This window comes from Pogona vitticeps, chromosome 8 (assembly GCF_051106095.1).
Source record: "Pogona vitticeps strain Pit_001003342236 chromosome 8, PviZW2.1, whole genome shotgun sequence".
In the NCBI taxonomy this organism is placed as follows: domain Eukaryota; kingdom Metazoa; phylum Chordata; class Lepidosauria; order Squamata; family Agamidae; genus Pogona; species Pogona vitticeps.
The window spans coordinates 16,016,066-16,036,469 of record NC_135790.1 but is presented as its reverse complement, the minus strand read 5'-3'; the positions used below and the strand labels follow the sequence as shown (position 1 = coordinate 16,036,469).

Below are 20,404 nucleotides of genomic sequence, written 5' to 3'. Positions count from 1 at the left end.
TCCAGTCCCCTGATCACCCTTGCTGCCCTCCAGCTTTAGACATCACGAAGCAAAATACAGGGAAAGATGGCCCCTTACGAAAAGTAACAGATTTTATTCAAAACGACCAAAATAGTTTCATACAGTTTTGTTCTGGCATGAGATTTGAAGGGTGACGATCCAGATCCTCAGATGCATCTGGGAAAGGAATCAGCCAGTGATCATGCTGAAATAAACTGATTCGTTTTCAAAAGGTGCCATAAGACTCTTTGCTGTTCTGCTGGGAAATATTTAGACACAGCGACACCTTTGAAGAGTTTTCTTAGGGGTTGTAGGCACGATGAGGACTTGAACTATTCTATGCTGCAGTTTCTAGCAGAAGTCATTAGGTGGCACTTTGGAGTTAAGCAAAGCTGCTCCAACAGCTAGTTCCCTGGCACCCTCCCGAAGCAAATCCAACTGAGGCCGTTTCTCTAATTGTCCGGGTCAGTGGCTCCTACACATTTCTCACCAAAGCTGAAAAGTATTTGTTACACTTTGTAATATATGGCCAGAACACAGGAACAAAGTAACTATCCACAAGGATCAGTCTTAAAACAAGACTAGACCAATGAAATACTGAAAACAGGCAAGCTTTCTTCGACAGAGCACCTCTTCAGGCCAGACATTACAGAGTCTATGGATGTTTTCCAAATGGTGATCCATGTGACATACTTGATTTCTGGAAATCCAGGACATGAACTATGCAATCAAGAACTTTGTCTGTATAATCTAGTCCATGCTGGCTGTGTGCAAATATTACACCTCTGTGCATTATTTGCATATCTTGGGGCATCTTACCAAGGATGATAACTTTTGCTACTTGCTACATACCCGGGCTATGTTCCAGGTAGGTTGCATCCAACTTAACAAGGGATGAATAGATTTGTAATTTTTTTCCTCCCACATCTGAGTCCCTTTTAGTTGCAACACCTTTCCATCAAATATACAAAGAAATTTGCAAATGTCCAGAATTTATTTTATAAAACAAGGATAGAAGCTATTGCAGCCCTACACAGTGGCCATTTTCAGTTGGTATAACTATTCCCTGTAAGGACAGGATAACATTTTACCAGCCTCTCATGTGTCATATCAGAAAAGGAGGGAGCGACTCAAATTTTGCAACACAAATGTAGGTCTAAAGTTCTGAGAAATGACTTGCTAATTCCTCCTTTTTGTGACACTCTTGGGACCATATAGCTTTCCCTAAAGCCACACAGGCGGCAGAACACACGACCTCACCAGCCACAGATGTTCTGGCGACCTTGGCTGGTACTCCTCCGGGAAGGAACAATGAGGATTTGAACTCGTGGCCCAAGTACTATTACCCACTGAGCTATACCAGCTCTCCAACACAAATAGGAAGTACGGTGGTGCCTCGTATAACGAGTGCACCATTTAGCGATGAATCCGCATAGCGATGCGGATTTTGCGATTGCTAATGCGATTGCATACCGATGTTTTATCGCATTGCGATGGGGGAACAGGTGTTCGGCGGTTCCACAATGGCCGCCGGAACACCCAAAATGGCCGCCGGAACACCCAAAATGGCCGCCGGAACACCCTAAATGGCTGCTGGAACACCCAAAATGGCCGCGGGAACATGGGGAAACATCGCAGAATGGTGAGTTTTGGGCCCATTTGGAAAGCATTAAACGAAGTTTAATGCGTTCCAATGGGCTTTTCCGTTCCGTTTAGCGATGTTTCCCCATAGCAGGGCACCACTGTACTTGGGATTATGGTATAGAATAGAAAGCTGATTAGAGTCTATATAGTTTATCAAATGTACAACCTTACTATTGTTATGTCATTTTATTGTGCATTTTAATGTATATGTATATGTTCATGGTTTTAACAACCAGGGGCTATCAGAATTTGTTATGTTGTGGGAACACCTAATATCCCATTTGAAGACCCACCTGAAATGACTTGGCTTTTAGAATTGAAATATGTGTACATTTTAATCTTCTTGTATTATGTTTTAAACCAGCATTTTGCAGAAAGTATGTATTTATGTATACCTACGTATGTATACCTAAAAGGCCGCCTTCTTCCATATGAGCCTGCCCGTCCTCTAAGATCAGGCCAAGAGGCCCTTCTGAAGGTGCCATCCCTGAAAGAGGTGAGGGGGGCATGGCATGTCAAAATAGGGCCTTCTCGGCTGTTGCCCCCCAACTTTGGACCGCCATCCCTATAGAGATCCACCTGTCTTCAACACTTTTTGGCTTTCTGTTTAGCCACCATTTTAATTAAATACTATTCTTTAGCTGGCCATATGAACAGCAGGATTTATTACTATTAATGTTTTAATGATTTTTAATATAGGATAGGCAGCCCATCCAGGAGAAGGAAAACTCCAATTTCAAATCTCCACTGCCTTGTGGCTATATCCACTCATGGAAAAGGCTTCAGGAGTTAACCTCGAGGCAAAATCCGGAGCTGGAGTCCCGAAGGCAGCATGTGTCGTTCTGCCAACTCCTGCGACATTGCTGGAACCAGTTGTATTGGCTCTTGCCTTTCCATTGGACCATTTCAGCAATGTGGAGAGGGGGGATCTGCTGCTTGGGTAACAGCCTATCCTCCATATTACCTTACCTGGGCTTCACGCTCTGGAGAGGACACTCCTCGATTCAGAGCATGTTACCATAGTCTCTCGAGACTGAAGGATGCCTATGATGATGATGAATATAGGATATTATTATAATGTTGCCTATTTGAATAGTTTTAATGTTTTTAAATTTTTAATATTGTTGTACGCTACAAAAAGACCACTGGTAATGGTGCGGCTAAAAAAAATCTTGTAAATAAATAAATAAATATTTGTATTTGTACATTTTAATTTGCTAGCTCTGTGGATGTTCAGCTGGCACCAAGCTTGTGTATATATTTATATTTATACCTATGTTTTAAATTTCTGGAAGTTGGATGACCAAGTGGTCAAAACAATAAAGACTGGCTGTCTTGGAATATGGCTAAGCATGCACAGATGTATGTTTTTGTCCTGTGTTTCTATTATCCTTGTTCTGAAATGCACACTGTTGAATATTTGACTGCATGAAGACACAACTGCATTGCCTTGAACAACATCTGCATGGGCCACTAGTTCTCTCAATACGAGGGTGTGGATTCGCCTGTTCACGCACAGTCTTTCAGTTGCTTTGAAGTGGCCCTTGCAGCTGATGGAGACTTCCGATATGAACTACCACTAGGCATGATCAGAAGATACCACCCCTTCTTGCAGAAAACTCATGTCTGTGTTGGAGGAGAAAGGCAATGCATCGGGGTTACCAGTGGATGGGAAGCCAAGAGCCTCTTAGGAAGAATAGGCTGGCAGTGAAATCCTTTGATGTTGCACTCCAGCTATGCTCAATGATGCCATGATATAGCCAAACCTATAGCCCCTCAAGCACAGGAGTGGCAGCTACTGTATAAGGCTTGCAACTTAAAGCCCTCACATTCTCAAAGTGCAGTGGCTCAGTGTGTCCTATTGGCTGCAAAGCAATACAAGACGGGCAAAGAATTAGGGCCAGAGCAGCTACGTATCCATAGCCTGGGCTCATGGACAGACATGATATCACAGCCTTCTATTGATTTCCGAAAGTCAGATGGGAAAGAATCAGATTTCTTTCCTGAAAGTCACATGAATGTTCCTTCCTTCCAATCCTGTGCTTCACAAAGATTCGTTCTGTATTCACACACCATGCTAGGCTTGCTTTCTGTACTTAAGAGTCTTGAATATATCTAGCAAAGGCAAGAATTTACTATTTGTAAAAAGACATGAAAATATTAATTCAGACCCTACCTACGCCCATTCATTAGAGTGTACAGGAATGCCCCCCCAACAGGGTTCTCTCTATGAACGAAGGAATTAGAATTTGTTTGGTGGATGATACAAGTTGCTTTAAATTGTCTGAACGAATGCAGGAATCAGAATACAGTTATCCTTCATTTTTTACACTTCTCTGAAATCTGCAATTATTTTGTTTTTTAAAAAGTATGAAAATGTCTGCATGAGTTGAAATTGCAGACAAAGAGGCATCAATTAGGTGCTTACAAAAACTGGTATATCAGGAGAAATGTCTACAAATATTTATTCAATTCTTTAAAAAAACCCTCCAGTTTATGAATGTGGGATATTATGCTTCTGTATTCACAAACACCAGGAAATGGCCGGATGTTGCTGCACAATACCATGCCCATGTTGGTAGCAAGAAAAAGGATGCCAAACTTTATGTACAAAGGGCAGTGTGAATGTTGACATCCAGTTGTTAGTCCCACCCACAGTAGATCTAGTAAACCAGGGATGAGCAGCTTACACTGCCCTGCACTCCACACACCAAACAAAAATAAATGAAATGTAAAATACAGTCGTGCCTTGCATAACGAGTGCACCATTTAACGACGAATTCGCATAGCGACGCGTTTTTTGCAATCGCTAATGTGATCGCCTTCCGATGTTTAGACAGGCTAAACATCGCATTGCAATGTTTAGAAAACAGCTGATCTGCGGTTCCACAATGGCCGCCGGATCAGCAAAATGGCCGCCTGCAGCGTTTTCGCGCCCTGCCCTCGCTTACCGGGCAGCGAAAATGGCAGCCGGATGGGGGAATCTTCACTTACCGGTGAGTTTTTCCCCCATAGCAACGCATTAAACTGAGTTTAATGCGTTCCTATGGGGTCCCCCCCATAGCGACAAATCCGGATAGCATCGTTAATACTGGAACAGATTAACGTCGCTATGCGGGGCACCACTATAATTGACTCAAACATTTACCATGTTTTGAGGAGCCCGTATCACCTTGGGGCAAGGAATATAGCTTCTAGATCTCTCAAGATTACCCAACTGTGCAGTATGCCTACTGAATGAATGAAACTTCTGAAAATAAGTACAGTAAATCCAATCCACTCAATGGATCTATTCTCACTGGAACTAATTACTGGACTTTGCCCTTGGTGTGCTATCCAGCAACATAGCTGATTCTGCAGTCTTCTCCCTTCCCTAAATGAGACCCCTGAATACTGGAAATCCCACACTCGTTATTTGAGTGAGAATTACAAAAGACAGCAAAAATCTGGATTCAGGATGAGCTTTATATATACCGATGGCAAGCAAATCAACAAATATGCCAGCCAGGTCTCTGCTGTCATTATATAGAGTGACAGAGAAAACACTTGGTTTTGCCACTTATGCAGACTGTACAAGAACTCTTCCATTTGCTGGCTTAAGATCTTGGCAAGCTGAACTGATTTAATCGATCAATTGAATTCACCAAAGGCACAGACCAAACACATTGTCTTTTAATTGGATTTTGAAGCAGAACTCTCTCTTGTGCTGAAGGGCATTGTTGTAAACAATCATGTTTACAATTCCTTACTTTATCAGATATCTGAAGAATGAAATTTACCACATGATATAAGCCACTCCAGCCAAGACTTATACTAAAAGCAACAGGCTCCATCCGCTTCACCTTTTTTTTTTAATACGCAGAAAGTGGGAGGGCCAAATTCAGGTTCTGGAAAGTTCTTTGGGACCCGGTCTTACTGATGGGAGGGAGCAAAGGTGAAATTACAGGGCCCTAAAATATTAGCATAGTGTATCTGAAAGCTCCTACTGACCAGTAATGAGGCTTAAGAAAGACAGTTTTGCTATTTAAAATCTTGGTGGTGGTGGGGAAAACCTACAAAATATCAGGATAGGAAACTCCAAGATGTTTGGTGTCCTGGGAAGACCATCTGAGGAAGGCTAGTAGGTCAGACAGAGATCCCAGGAGGGGCAATGTGACCCCAGAACTTGAGTGTCCCATCCCCGCTCTGACATTGTGAGCACTAGGAATGATTTTGTTTGCCATAGCCCTCATACGAATCTAGCAAAACTGTGAAACCTTGGCAGTGCCTTCCAGCCAACAGGAAGCACTCTCTAGGCCCCGTGGTCTAAATGAAAATCCAAGCATTCCTATTGAAAGCAGAGGTTTGCAAACAAATGCCTTCCACTGGATCTCGCCCATGTTTTCTAGGTGTGCACCCTTTCCATGGCAGGCACCCATGACAAGTTCCATGAGGGGGCACCCCTTCTTGATTGGACTCTTTTGTGACTAGAGAGGGCTGTGGTCAAGTGCATGCAGAAGGTCCCACATACAATCTCTGGCACTATTTAGTTTAAAAACAAAATATCAGAGTGCTGGTACTGGGGAAGACCTAAGCCTGCTAACCTAGATGGCTGTTGATGGGCGGAGTAAATGATGTTGGGCATGACTGGCATCACCCAGTAGGACGTGGCATAAAGAGCACCGCTGGGGGAATTGGACATTTTTAAATGTGACCAAAGTTTAACGACAGCCCATGTGCTTTCCATGCACAAAATCCCCAGATTTGGATTCCATGTAGCCTTGGGTCTCTTTTGTGGGGAAAGGTAAGAAACAAGTACATTACATTAAGGAGTAGTTCAAAGGATGAGGTAGCAGCTAGTGGGAAAGACCTCTGCTGGAGACCCCACAGAGTCGCTGTCAGCCACATCAGACAACATTTGTCTAGCTCTTCTATGGTAAAATCTCCTGTGTTTCTAACTAGTGTGCATTCGTTTCGGAGGAGTTATTTATAACATAATGCCCTCCCACCTTCCTCCAGTGAGTGACTTTTATGAATAGATATATCTTCAACCTCTTTGGAGGCATTATAGCATAGGGATGGGCTTGCTTCGTTTTTGAACAAACTGAGGCCCTGGTCACATGAGGAAAATGTTTTCCACTTCTTCCGATACTTTCCATACCTCTGTTGTATTGAATCATGGCCATGTGGTTTACATCCCAATAGGAATGTCCCAAGAAATTTTAGCAGTACCAGTTTACTTCCCCTTATTTAAATCGTTGTGGCTGGCTACACCATGGTACCAGTATATTTTGCCTCTGGCTTCAAGGGGCAATTTAGCTCCTTGATTTATATATATATATTATATATAAAAATCAATATTCCCATAAAGATTATTTATATAATATATTATATAATTATTAAATAATGTTTATTGAGACATTGATAGATCAGAAACAAGGCTCCCTCTAAAGTGTATGACTGGGCGAACATACTTAAGTCTGCCTCCCCTCTGGACAGTTTTTCTCCTCCCCCATCCACCCATAGCTCTCATATCCAGCCTCTTTCATTCTAGTAGCAACAGAAGTGAACACTGGGGGGATTTGCACATGGATTCGCGCACGCGCACGCACACACGCATGGCACACACACACACACACACACACACACACACACACACACACACACACACACACACACACACACACACACACACACGTGACATTGGCATACCGACATTTCAATGTATCTTCCCACAGAAATTTTAAAAAATTATTCATCAGTAATATAATGGCAGAAGCCCCCTCCCTTAACATACTTTTACCAATGTGTCAATGTATCGGGCACCAATTTTTAAAAAAATATATATGTGTGCCTCAGTAATGGTGGCCACCTTCCCGGCTTCGATTCTGAAAAGAAGCAGGTCAGGTCATGCAGACAGGCAATCCCGGTAAGGAATGCACCGGTGCAGCAAAGGTACAAAATAACACAACTCTTTTTAAATTATTATTATTATTGTATTACTGTATTATGATTTTGTAAGCCGCCTAGAGTGGTCATATCGACCAGATAGGCAGGATATAAATAGAATAAATAAATAAAATAAATAAATAAACTCTCCTGGTGGTAGTGAAATGTTTTGCAGTCATATTGCTATCCAGGAAAATGTCTTGATCTTGACACTGCATCATGTGACCAGGGGAAAAGCTAGGGAACATTCCCCTCATGTGACCAGGGCCTCAAAAAAGGTTTCTTTATCATCAAGGTCAGGTTGCCTAAGAATGCATCAAGAGCCTTCCCGGACTGGGTCCAACAGCCCCCTCTCTCTCATGTGGCATGACCCCAGAGACACTATTTTTTGCACATGGAAGGTTCCATTTAGGAGTAACTGCAAATTGTTGTTGACAGATCCCTCATCCTTGTCCCTCTGACACCCATCCATGCCCCGGCCCTTTCAGCTAGTAATCATCACCACATCTTGTGGCAGGAAATCCACTGCAAATCCAATTCTGTATTCAACACACCACACAAAAAAGTTGTGCAATTCATCATACTTCATCGTGGTCAGCAGTCTGCTTATTTAGCATTGATGTAATTGAAAGCACCATTAAGACACCACAAAATTAATCACATTTTTTTCCTAATTGTATGGTGGGATCCAGATTAAGTTGATTGAATGTAGTCATTCTTGAAATCCAGGGAACATAACAGCGAGCATCCTGTTTAAAACAGAAGGGAAGTTGCATAAGCATTTCCCTGATCCAACAGGCCCTTGTCTTGTGAGCAATCGCACAACCAGTTTTGCAATCAGCCTCCCAAGCAAGAGGAGAATAGGCATGCAAAATGCAGCCTGCCTTTTCACAGTCAGGCAAAGCAACAGGATATTGGCCAAAGCCATTACATTTAAGAACATACGAGCCATGATGGATCAGACCGAAAGCCTGTCACGTCTGGCGTTCACTTCACACTAACAGGGGGCCCTGTTGCGCATTTTCCCCAGCAGCTGGCATATAGAGGCATACTGTTTCTTTCCAATACCGGGCATAACCTGTAGTCCTTAAAACCAGCAGCCACTGATGGCCTCATCCTTAGCAAGGGTATCAGTTGAATTAATTTAATCTGGCTCCATCTGATAATATTCAGGGGCTTATGAAACAGAAACAAATAACGCCTATCCCCACCAATAGTCATCCTGCTTCATCCTAATTCAGAGCATTTGAGGATTTGGTGACAGCATCCAAAGAAACCAGGACAGGAAAGAACAGAGGCACAGCCGTCTCTTTATTTTTTTTTCAGATCAGAGAGGTGACCTCTAGGAAATGATAGGGTGTTATAGGGAATACAGCTCTATCACCACCACAAATATTACAAGGCATACGGACATGCACACACAAATCTTGTTCTTTCTTCCAAGCAGTGAAATAATACCTGCCTCTCCATTTTTCTGTACACACAAGTACAGCACTCGCAACAGCAGTTTCATTTAAGAAATCTTTTGAATAGAAAGTCTTTAAAAGAAACACTATCACTTTGTATATCTACATGGAGAGCTCTCTAAAAAGAAAAAAGTATTTATATTCAGGATTTTGTCTGGAAACGGAAGGAGGATGTAATGTTTTCTGCAAATTGCGGTGAAGCAAAGCCCCACGAGGCATCCGCCAGTTGGAAGCTGCTGCTAATAATGATATGAAGAGGTACCGAGTGCCATCTTTCCATTAAATGCCACAAATTTTACTTGGTTGGGCACAAATTCACTGGAGTGTTTTTGTCCAGAAAGTTCTCCTGGTAATGAACAGGGGTTGCCCAACAGTGCCAAGGGTTGACCCGAGGCATTTTGCAGTCTGAGGCAAAGCAGCAAACAGCTCTTCCACCCACCCTAGTCAAGGGGCATGATTAAAAAAAAACATGAGGGAAAATTCAACAAGCACCACCACCACCACAACAAAAAAAGCAATAATAAAACAAGTAAGTGGGAATTTGTTGCGCTTTCATGGCCTGTTGCCAAAGGGGACTGCCTTACCTTTACCTCTGGGTAGAGCCAGGCATTAGGGACCATCATTGTGGTCACCAAAGGTTATTCCCCCCATGCCCCATATTTGGGTTTTGTTTCATTTTTCCTAATGCATCGGGCTTTGCACACCTAGTCTTTCCTGCTTTTTTCTCTTCGGTTCAAAGCCTTACAATCCACCTTGAATTGTGCAAAACCACTGACAACATGCAAAAAAAAAAAAATCTTCTCCTCACCAATGGCTACTCTGTTTGGATGTATTTCCCCACTCCTCTGTTTGTCCCAAGTTTTGATGTTAAGCAAAGCTATTCCTGCATTACAGAGCAAAAACAAGGTACCGAGCAGTTTCATAAATCTGCACATAAATGATTATCCCACTGGCTTGACCTTATAGAAAGCTGCTTTTTCCTGAGTCTGACCTTCGGTATCTCTTGCCCAATTTTTGTTGACTTTGACTGGCAGCAGCTCTTCAGGATTCCATGCAGGATTCTACCCTAGCTCTGCCTGGAAATTTTGGCAACTGAACTTAGGGCCTTCTCTATGGAGGGCATCAGTTCTCCTCCTGTATCTCACCCCTCCCAAACCACCCAAATCATCACTTCCAGAAACCGCTGGCTGATTAAACAGTGGAACAACAGTAATGCCATGACCATCCTTAACTCTGAGAGCATCCCATAGGATTGTGAAAACCTCGAAGCAAATGAGGATGCCAAGCAGGCTGCATCAGGTGTGAGAGGTACAATGCCTGCATAGCATGTCCACTCCGGACTGTTGCCCTTTCAGATATACCTGGATAGTTGAGGAGGAAGAGGAAGGGATGAGGTTATCTTACCTCTTAGCCTGTGCCTTTGCCTAAGTTGGTGGTTGTGCCGCAGCTGCCGCGTCTGCCTACGTGGCACCTGCAGGGCCTTTTCCACTTGCTCGGCCGGGCAGGTGCAGCGGCATTGACATCTCTGAGCGCCCCAAATCCAGGGGAGGGATGCAAAACACAACAGGAGAACCCCAGGCAGCATCCTGTACAGAGGAAAAAGTGCCAAGGGGGACACACACAGAGAGAGGAAGAGGGAGAGAGGGAGAGGGAGAGAGAGATGGCTGGCTCAGGAGGGGGAAAAAATCCTTAACTCCCCTCTGGTAGCATTCAAGGAATCCAAAAGAGACTCTTGTCCAAATGCCCAAGAAGCCTCAAGGGCAAGTTTGGGTCCCCCTCCCCTTCTGTCTCTTTCTCTCCCCCCCCCCCCCTTGCTTGCACTGCTCTCCCTTCTGTTTAGCTCAAGCCCCTCTGTTTGGGAAATTATTTGGAATTTGTTATTAAGCATGTTTTCCAACTGCTTTTGTATTTTGTCCCCTTCTTTTTTAACTGGGCGAACAATGGGGGAGGAAAGCATATAGGCCCCATGCTGTGCGCGGGCTGCTTCCCTGCACCATCTGTGGCATCAGAAGGCAGGGAGGGGGGGCAGTTCTGTCCAAGGGTCCCTTTCTTTCCGCCCCCCACAATATTGTGAAGAACTAAATTAAACGATCAATGAAGAAAAGGGAAACATTCTTTGTGGTTTCCTTCCTGAAGGGCCGACATCTCTCATTTTAATGCCCCCCGCATCCCCATCCTTCGCTCCGCCAATACACCCCCTTTTTTTTTATTGCCCTCCATGAAAAATGCCATCACTCTCCCTCTCTTTCCCTTCCTCCCTCTCTCTGCCTCCCTCTCTCTTTTAGGGAACAGGCAAGGAGAGGTTGAGTTCCAGCCATCCTGGTGAGGGAAGATTGACTGCATAAAAGAAGGCTCACCACTTTGCAAAGGGGGTGCAAGGGTGGAGAGAAAAGACCGTTTTCAAACAAAATGGACCATCCCCTGATAGATTTAACCGCTTGTCGGCTGCTCCTTTGTCAACCTGGCCGGGGAAACTGTGCGCCTTGAAGGGGGCCTGCAACATTTTCATTTGTCACAAAAAGCACAATGCGCTGGAGACGGTTACAATTACATTTATTGCGCTAGCACCAATTATTTCATCATTTCGGTGCAGAAAATCCCAATGTCTTCATTGTTGGCCTTGTTGCACCTTCCTTTCTGGGCGCTTCTGCTCACCACCCCACCCTTCCTTTTTCTTGTTTTCTGAGTCTTTTTTTAATTGACTCAAACAGATTTAACAAACATAATTAGACCTAAAGACATTTGTTCCCATTTAACTCTCGAACACACAAGCCATCTATCATTCCTACCACTTATTGGCCATGCTGTGCACCCCTCCCTCCCTCTCTGCCCCATTTTGTATCTCCTAATTAAGTACAGCCTTCCTCCAACTCTCACCAAAGAAGTCACAAATGCACCAATGCCATCCAGTTCTGTTTTACCAGGAGCACAGCCCACAACTCTCCTTCCAACACAAGCCAGTGCATACAGATATATCCCTTTGCTCTTCCTCTTTCTCCTTTAGGCCCATCCATGCTTAAAACAGCTAAAAACATATGAAGATTGGATTGTTGGATTGGATCAGAGCTCAGGAAAGTTACTGTTTTGGATCACGACTCCCAGCAGCCTCCGAAGAGCATGACCAACAGCACAATCCTGGGGAAATGTAGTCCAAAATTTTGTAAACTGGTTCTGGGCACTAGGTTGGGACAAAGGTAGGATACAAAATAAATAAATACATGTCAAAATAGAATGCTCCTGAGTTCTGGAATTGTGTCTAGAGGTCCATCCAGTCTATCAGCCTGTTTCCCTCAGTTGCCAGACAGCTGCTTGTAGAAGGGAACTGCGCAAGCATAATGAGTACACAATAGTTGTAGGACTGGGAGACTGTTCTCTGCAGAGCAGAGCAAGTGCCCACATTAGGTCTTACTGGGGTGTATATCTGTGCACAGGGCCTGGTGTTCTACATGCTAAAGTGCATTCCTTCACTTACATTGAAAAGGGTTAAGCCAGTCCTAATACAGTATATTGGGGACAGCTATTCTGCTCATTTTGTTGACTGGGTACCTGAATGTCCCTGCTTCCTTGTCATCTTAAAGAATTCCCAAGTAGCTTACATGGCATAATGTGAAATTACGCTAGAGTTGCTCCTATTCCTCCATCACACATCAGCATTGCTCTGAGATATTGCCATCTCACTCCATCCTCTCCTTTGGGTCCTTGCAGCTCTTGTAGCTGTTCATCCCATCTCATTCCAACCTACTCCAGCTGCTAGGAAATTGAGTGGACATTTGTTTGATGGAGCCTGTTCCCTCCCATACTTCAGTCATATTCACTGTCCAAAGAGTCAGTTGGAATCAGTAGGGAGCTGTGTATCAAGTGAGTTACATGGATGGTCCATTAATCAGCTTTTAAAATCATAGTCGTGCTCCCAGGGTGTGTATGTGTGTGTGTTTTGTTAAGAGACCCTAGAATAAATGATTGAGAACAAGCGATTGCACAGTGGCTTCTACCAATCATACTTCATGTTTCTGATGAGTTCAACTACTATTGCCAATCAGAGCGAATGATAGATGTTCACCAGTGTCAAAGGTTGCCATCAGCATGGAGCTGTTGCCTTTCATTTATAGATGCTAGGCACTCAACCTCAAGACCTTGTTCTTTCCTCAAAGACCTTCCCTAACATGATGAACGTGGGAACTGCAAGTGCAGCTGTGGACATAAGATGGCCCTTCCTTTTCTTTTTACAACACCTTCTAGTCCGGGTGGATTGCATCAAATGAAGAGGTCAACACAAGGCCAGCTTTGACTATTCCCAGGTCATTCCAGGGGCTTGTCAGGATACAGAGAGGCCGGCATTTTGAAGACAAACCTGTTTTAAAGATTAAATACTAGAGCCCTTCTTCTCCTTAAGGTTGAGTTGAGAGTCAGTGTAATGGAAGCAACAGCGTAAGAGTAAGAAAATTTCTCAATGAAAAGTAGGCTTCCATCATTGGTCGTCTTTCTAGATCATTACAGTATTTTTACAACAGAAGTTATCTGTAAAGCAATGTTTGCTCCAGCCCTGACCCAGTGTCATAGACAGATAATGCTGCAGCTCTGGTAGGAAGGAGAGAGTCATTTATTATGAAGAAAGTACATTAGTACACTGAAAAAAGGACACCATTCTACATACAATTTGTCTCTGCTAATTTATATGTAGAGATGAAAATTTACCTCTGTATTCAGACAAGTGTTATTCTTATCCATCTGTTCATGCTCACAGGTTCAAGCTGCTTGCTCACAAATAGTAGAACGGCCAAGCCAAATGGAAATATATGATATGCAGACGCATACTACAGAATACTGTAAGGAATTCTGGGAGATGCATTCCAACAAGATCCAAAAGGCCAAACCATGGGAAAGGCAGTCCAGTAGTTTTGGAGGAATTTAGTCTCTTGTGGGGAAACATGCTATCAGATTCTAGCTGCAAAACTGGTGTCTCATGAACTTTGAACCTAGCTCATCTGGTCCTCTTGCTATAGCCTAGTTGTCCTTTCAGATCAGAAGTGCTCTAGAGCTGCAATCTCCTGTTACTGCAGGAAAACTTGATTCCTCAGCAGGAGGAAGGAGGGGAGGAGGTGACAGAAAGAGTTCAGCCAGCTAATGGCTGTGCATGCTGTGGAGAAAGTAAGACAGCGAGGGCTTTTTCTTCTCCATCTCTCATCCCAGTAAAGCCCAGGGTCTCCTGCTGGAATGGAATGGTTCAGGACAGATAAAAAAAAGAACATGACAGAATGCAGTTAGACTGTGGGACTCAATAAAGTAATCAATTTGGATAGCTTTAAAAACAGGATTATATATATTTAAAGGCTCTCCATGGTCATGTGTCATCCCAACTACTGTATATATTATTACTTACCCCCTTCACGGATTGCTGCCTTGTCATGGCAAAGGGGCTTGACAAATTCCAGAGAAGCTATGGGCTATGCCGTGCAGGGACACCCAAGACGGACAGGTCATAGTGGAGAGTTCTGACTAAACACAATCCACCTGGAGTAGGAAATGGCAATGCCACTCCAGTATCTTTGCCAAGAATGCCCCATGATCAGAAACAAAAGGCTAAAAGATATGACGCTGGAAGATGGGACCCTCAGGTCGGAAGGCGTCCAACATGCTACTGAGGAAGAGCGGAGGACAAGTACAAGTAGCTCCAGAGCTAATGAAGTGGTTGGGCCAAAGCTGAAAGGACACTCAGCTGCAGATGTGCCTGGAAGTGAAAGGAAAGTCCGATGCTGGAAAGAAAAATACTGCATAGGAACCTGGAATGTAAGATCTATGAACCTTGGTAAGCTGGATGTGGTCAAACAGCAGATGGCGAGAATAAACATTGACATCCTGAAGTTCTTAAAGAAATGGGGGTGCCTGACCACCTTATCTATCTCATGAGAAACCTATACGTTGGACAGGAAGAACAATTAGAACTGAATATGGAAGAACTGATTGGTTCAAAATTGGGAAAGGAGTATGGACAAGGCTTTATATTGTCTCCCTGCTTATTTAACATATATGCAGAATACATCATGCAAAAGGCAGGACTGGATGAATCCCAAACCGGAATTCAGATTGCCGGAAGAAATATCAACAGCCTCCGATATGTAGATGATAGCACTCTGATGGCAGAAAGTGAGGAGGAATTAAAGAACCTCTTAATGAGGGTGAAAGAGGAGAGCGCAAAAAATGGTCTTGAAGCTCAACATCAAAAAAACCTAAGATCATGGCCACTGGCCCCATCACCTCTTGGCAAATAGAAGGGGAAGATATCGAGGCAGTGACAGATTTTACTTTCTTGGGCTCCATGATCACTGCAGATGGTGACAGCAGCCATGAAATTAAAAGATGTCTGCATCATGGGAGGAAACCGATGACAGACCTAGACAGCATCTTAAAAAGCAGAGACATCACCTTGCTGAAAAAGGTCCACATAGTCAAAGCTATGGTTTTTCCAGTAGCGATGTATGGAAGTGAGAGCTGGACCACAAAGAAGGCTGACCGCTGAAGAATTGATGCTTTTGAATTGTGGTGCTGGAGGAGACTCTTGAGAGTCCCCTGGACAGCAAGGAGAACAAACCTATCCATTCTGAAGGAAATCAATCAGTGCTCACTGGAAGGACAGATCATGAAGGTGAGGCTCCAAGACTTTGGCCATCTCATGAGAAGACTCCTTGGAAAAGACCTTGATGTTGGGAAAGTGTGAAGACATGAGGAGAAGGGGACGACAGAGAACCAGATGGTTGGACAGTGTCATCGAAGCAACCAACATGAATTTGACCAAACTCTGGGAGGCAGTGGAAGCCAGGAGGGCCTGGCATGCTCTGGTCCATGGGGTCACAAAGAGTTGGACACGTTTCTCCATTTTCAGCCAATTTCCCCCAATTTGGAAAGATATTGAAAGCCATAGATATAGCCCACTGACTCCTAGACTCTCACTTCTGACATACATCAAAAGTAGAGCTCAAAAGTGCATTACCAGCACTGTACCACTGCTGTGGCCCTTAATAATACATTTGAGGCAAAATTTCTACTCTAGTGCCATAAACAGTGCTTATTTTTGCTTTTATCCGAACTTCACCAACATTCTGTCCCTGTGCCCAATGCAGGGGCCCCCTTAATAAGACACAATAAGAAGGTCAGTCCCTGAAGGATTTACAGTCTTTGTGGGAGTTTCACTGCACACTATTGACAAAAGCATTTACATTTCTTTGGCCTTCAGTTTTGTATTGGGCTGTTCCTAGGATTTATTTTTTCTCTTTTTTTTTCAGCCAGCCATAGCCTCCCTTTTTTTGCTCACCTCTTCACGACTTCACCTGTTAAGAACTTTCCTTGCTTTTTCTCTTCGACCTAAAGAGCCAAAGCAATACAAACGTTTTTCTGAATAGTTTCTATTTCTTCATAAGATGGGGGCAAGTACTCATGTTTTACATCAGGTAAGAAAGAGCTCATGCCACAATATGGTAAATCCATTGCCTTTAAAAATACAATAAACAAACAAACAAACAAACATCCCTAAGCACAGTGGGGAGCCATTTTAAGCACCCGGCGGCCATTTTGAAAACCTGACAATCAGCTGATTTTGATTGTCGTAAAGCTAAAATCGGTTCCCGAAGCAGGGAACCGATCATCGCTAAGTGAAATTTCCCCCATTTAGACCATTGTTTTGCGATCGCAATTGCGATCGCAAAAACATCGTCGTAAAGCAGATTCGTCGTAATGCGGGGCAATAGTTAAGTGGGGCACAACTGTATTGTGTCAGAAAAAGATGAGTGGTGAGCAGGAACGGAAGGTGAGCTGCAACTGAAGCTCCACCTCGTGTTAGATCAGCAGCAGCTTAGAAACCAATAGGAGCGCACAGACAGGAGGCAGAGCTTTGCTTGCCGCTCATCTCCTGCTTGCCATTTAACTGTCCCGCCAGCCTGGTCCTTCCAAGGCCACAGACCTGGATTGGTCCATGGCCTGGGGGTTGGGGACACCTGGTATAGACTAGAGATGGATGTATTCATATTCATATACAAATACCCCCATACAGGTGGACATAACGAGGGTTCAGCCCCCTGGCGGCAGACCGTCCAGTCACCTTCCACTGTTGCTGCAGGCTTCGCGCTCCCTTCCTATCACTCCGGAGCTTGCAGTCTGCGAGCCACTCCTGACAGGAGGCAGGAGGATGAACCCCTCTGCTGGGTTGAACAGCGGCGATAGGAAGGGAGCCCGTAACCCGTGGCAACAGTGTAAGGTGAGGGGACAGTCTGCCCCCAGGGGCCTTGGCCCTCATTATGTCCACCTGTGCGGGGGTATTTATATACGAATTCCCCCATCTCTAGTATAGACTCTATTCCTAGTATATGCTCATTGTTAACCTTTCCATTTTGGTCTACTTAATCCTGTGTATGATTTTGTTGAAAATGCTAATCAGTTTTCTAGAGCTGCTACCTCTGGTGTTTCCAACATGCTAAGAAGAGTAACGAATGGGAATCAGGAAAGGGATTCAAAAGTCCAGCAGCTAAGCAGTAAATGTTGAATGGTTAGCCAGTGCAGTATAGACAGTGATGTACTAAGTCTCAGGGGTCTTCTGTTCCAATCCCCACTTGGCCATGGAAACATTACGGGGAAGGGGAAGCAATGCTGAAGCCACTCTTAATTATCTCCCTTACCTTCAGTCAGTTCTGACTTAATGGCACATAAGACAGATATTGTTTACACACTATACTAAACAACCAGAAGGGTTCTCGCCCCCAATGCAAGAACGAGACACAAACCAGGGTTTTTCCTCTCCCTTGAGCTAGAGATGTGCATTGTCTTGGACTAATCTGGAAAAACAAAACAAACTGAAGATATTTGTGTTCTTCTAGGGCAGTGCTGGTGAACCTTTTTGAGCCTGAGTGTCTAAACTGCAACACGAAATCTACTTATTTATTTCAAAGTGCCAATAATGTAATTTAAAACCCGAATGCTGAGGTTTTAGTTTAGAAAAAACAACTACTACTGCACTGCAAGGATTAAATGCTTGTTTTTTTTTTCCTATGGGCAATATTAACAAATAAATACTTACTGGTCCTCCAATTCCCCATTGGGCTAGACTGGTAATGGTCACCATTGCACCCCTCCGCTGGACCACTGCACCAGCAGAGGGGAGTGCCGAAATCCGGGATCGGAGGATGGGTAAGTATTTATCCATGGTGACTTATGGCTCGGGTGCCCACAGAGAGGGCTCTGTGTGCCAGCTGTGGCATGCATGCCATAGGTTCGCCATCACTGTTCTAGGATGACCATGGGACAGAGCCAAGAGGCATGAACTAGGTGAAACTGCACATCTGTGGATCCCTCCTGTCAAATCCAGTGTTCATAAATTCTGGTTAGAAGCAGGGAAAGAAATAGAAAAATTCAAATGCTGGGTTTGTGGCAAAGGAGAGTATGCTCTTTACCTTTGAAATGAACTTTCCTTGCCTTTCCTGCTACATCAATTTATACTGTCACCACAACACCACCACTTTCAGATTCAGAAAACAGGAAGAAGAGAGGAGAAAGAAAGGATCTTTTATGAATGAATTAAAGAGGACCAGGCGCATTACCTTTTCCCATTCCCTTCCTCGCTCCCTTCCTAGCAGATGCTTTAGAAAGCCACTGGGAGCTTTGCCCTGGCAGCTAGAAAATTGGAGGGGGGGGGGAAGAGAGAATAAACCTGCGCACCCACTTCTGTAAATGGTCACTAACTGGCCAGAAGTTCTTGTGTCCTGCACTATCAGTATGTCATCTGGCCTTGCAATTTGCATGGATGTCAATTGAGTTCTCCTGTAAAATCAGAAACACTAAAATATGGGCAGGATCCTAGAAAAGGATCAGATCATAGTGTCTCTGAAAAGGTGTGGGACAATGTGTGGTACAAATCAATCAGTGTGTTGTTTCTTCGGGCACGGAATGGGTCGGGGCAGTGCACCTTTCTGCTCTGCACAAGGTGTGCACAAGACCTTAAGCATCCTTTCCTTTTCCAAAAACGTGCACCCTAATCAGAAAATGGCAGATTGCTTGCAAAGAGGAAAGCAACCCTTCTGAAGTTTCTACTTCTTAAAAACAACAAGGGAGCAGTTAGGATTGTTTTAACAATTGCACGCTTAAACAACAACAAAAAAAGGCTTTTCAAATATGAAGCTTCTTCTGAGACCAGTCTTTAGGGAGAAAAAAATAAATAAAACAACCCTCACCTTCTCATCTAGAGGAGAAACACACCGTTTCTTGTTTAGGGTGTGAAGATCCACCAAGGGAGGATTTACACCCCTAATAAGGAGTGACTCCATGTGATATGGGATACTGGTTTTTGAGGCTTTGTCACCATGAGAACCACCTCGATGTACAATGGGAACTTTTCTCTTCAGACTATCGTTGTTCACATGAGGAGACCAGACGATGGAAGGAGGCAGATAGCTCCCTTTGCATGTTGATTGCAATGCTTGTTGACTAAGGACAGAAACACAACTGTAAACGACAAGGATGGAGAACAACGGGAGCCTCCATGTCTTCCTCCCAACTGGAGCAAGGCCTTTAAATGAGCCACCCCTTCCCCTTTCCTCAGTCGCCTCACAAAGGTTGTGTGTGTGTGGTGCACATAGTTTGTTCCTCTCCACTTGTTTTTCACCTGTTGAACCCCAGCTCAGTGGGAACTGAGGAGACACACTCCTGCCTAGCAGGCAGGTAGTCCCGGCACAACTGAGAGCAGCGTGGGCCCTTTTTTCTCCCAAAGTGACCTTTAAATTGCTTCCTAATCATCCCAACAGGAGGACGGGGCTTTTTAAATGCCTCCTGAGGAGAAGCCATTTTCCTCTCCCGCCACGGAGACCTTTGTTGGGCCTGGTTGGTATTCCGAGAGGCTCCGAAGCCAACAAAGTGGGAAGCAGAGCACATCAGGGCCTGGGACCAAAAGAAGAAGGGGAAAGAAAGGAAGGAAGGAAGAAGAAAGCCACCCCCCACCCACCCACCCAGCTTCATGCCCTTGTCTACCCTCCCCACCGCCTCTCTGCAGGTGAGCTGTGTTGGGGAGTACACAGCTTTTCCTGGGTCCGAGGATTTCCCCACCCTACCTCTTGGCAGCCAACACACAATCCCTATAGCAACTGGATTACCATTCCACCTTCTCCCGTCTTTCTCTTCTCCCCCCCACCTCACCCCCCCCCCGCAGCCCCGCTTTTCTCTTTCTAGCTCTTTCAACCCCCGTGGCTGCCAAGCCTCACCCCATGAAAGGAAAGATGGAGTCTGCGGATGTTTCCCCGAGTTAGTTAAAGCAGAAAGTACATCTCATTTGCAAGGGCTGGCCCAATGAGAGAGGGGGGAAGGTGCGGAGGAATAGAGCAGGCCTCGGG

General features: G+C 44.4%; 1 protein-coding gene across 2 annotated transcripts in view; it reads right to left on the bottom strand.

The window, feature by feature from the left end:
* ROBO4 (roundabout guidance receptor 4) overlaps positions 1-12,044 on the bottom strand; it is a 136,118-nt gene extending 124,074 nt beyond the window's left edge. The window contains exon 1 of one of the 2 annotated variants that reach the window (XM_078379799.1): positions 10,443-12,044. In XM_078379799.1, the coding sequence (XP_078235925.1) occupies positions 10,443-10,623 (181 nt within the window). In that variant the 5' untranslated portion in view covers positions 10,624-12,044. The remainder of the gene's footprint in view (positions 1-10,442) is intronic. The other variant, XM_072978813.2, reaches the window with a different exon arrangement.
* Positions 12,045-20,404: the final 8,360 nt, after the last annotated feature.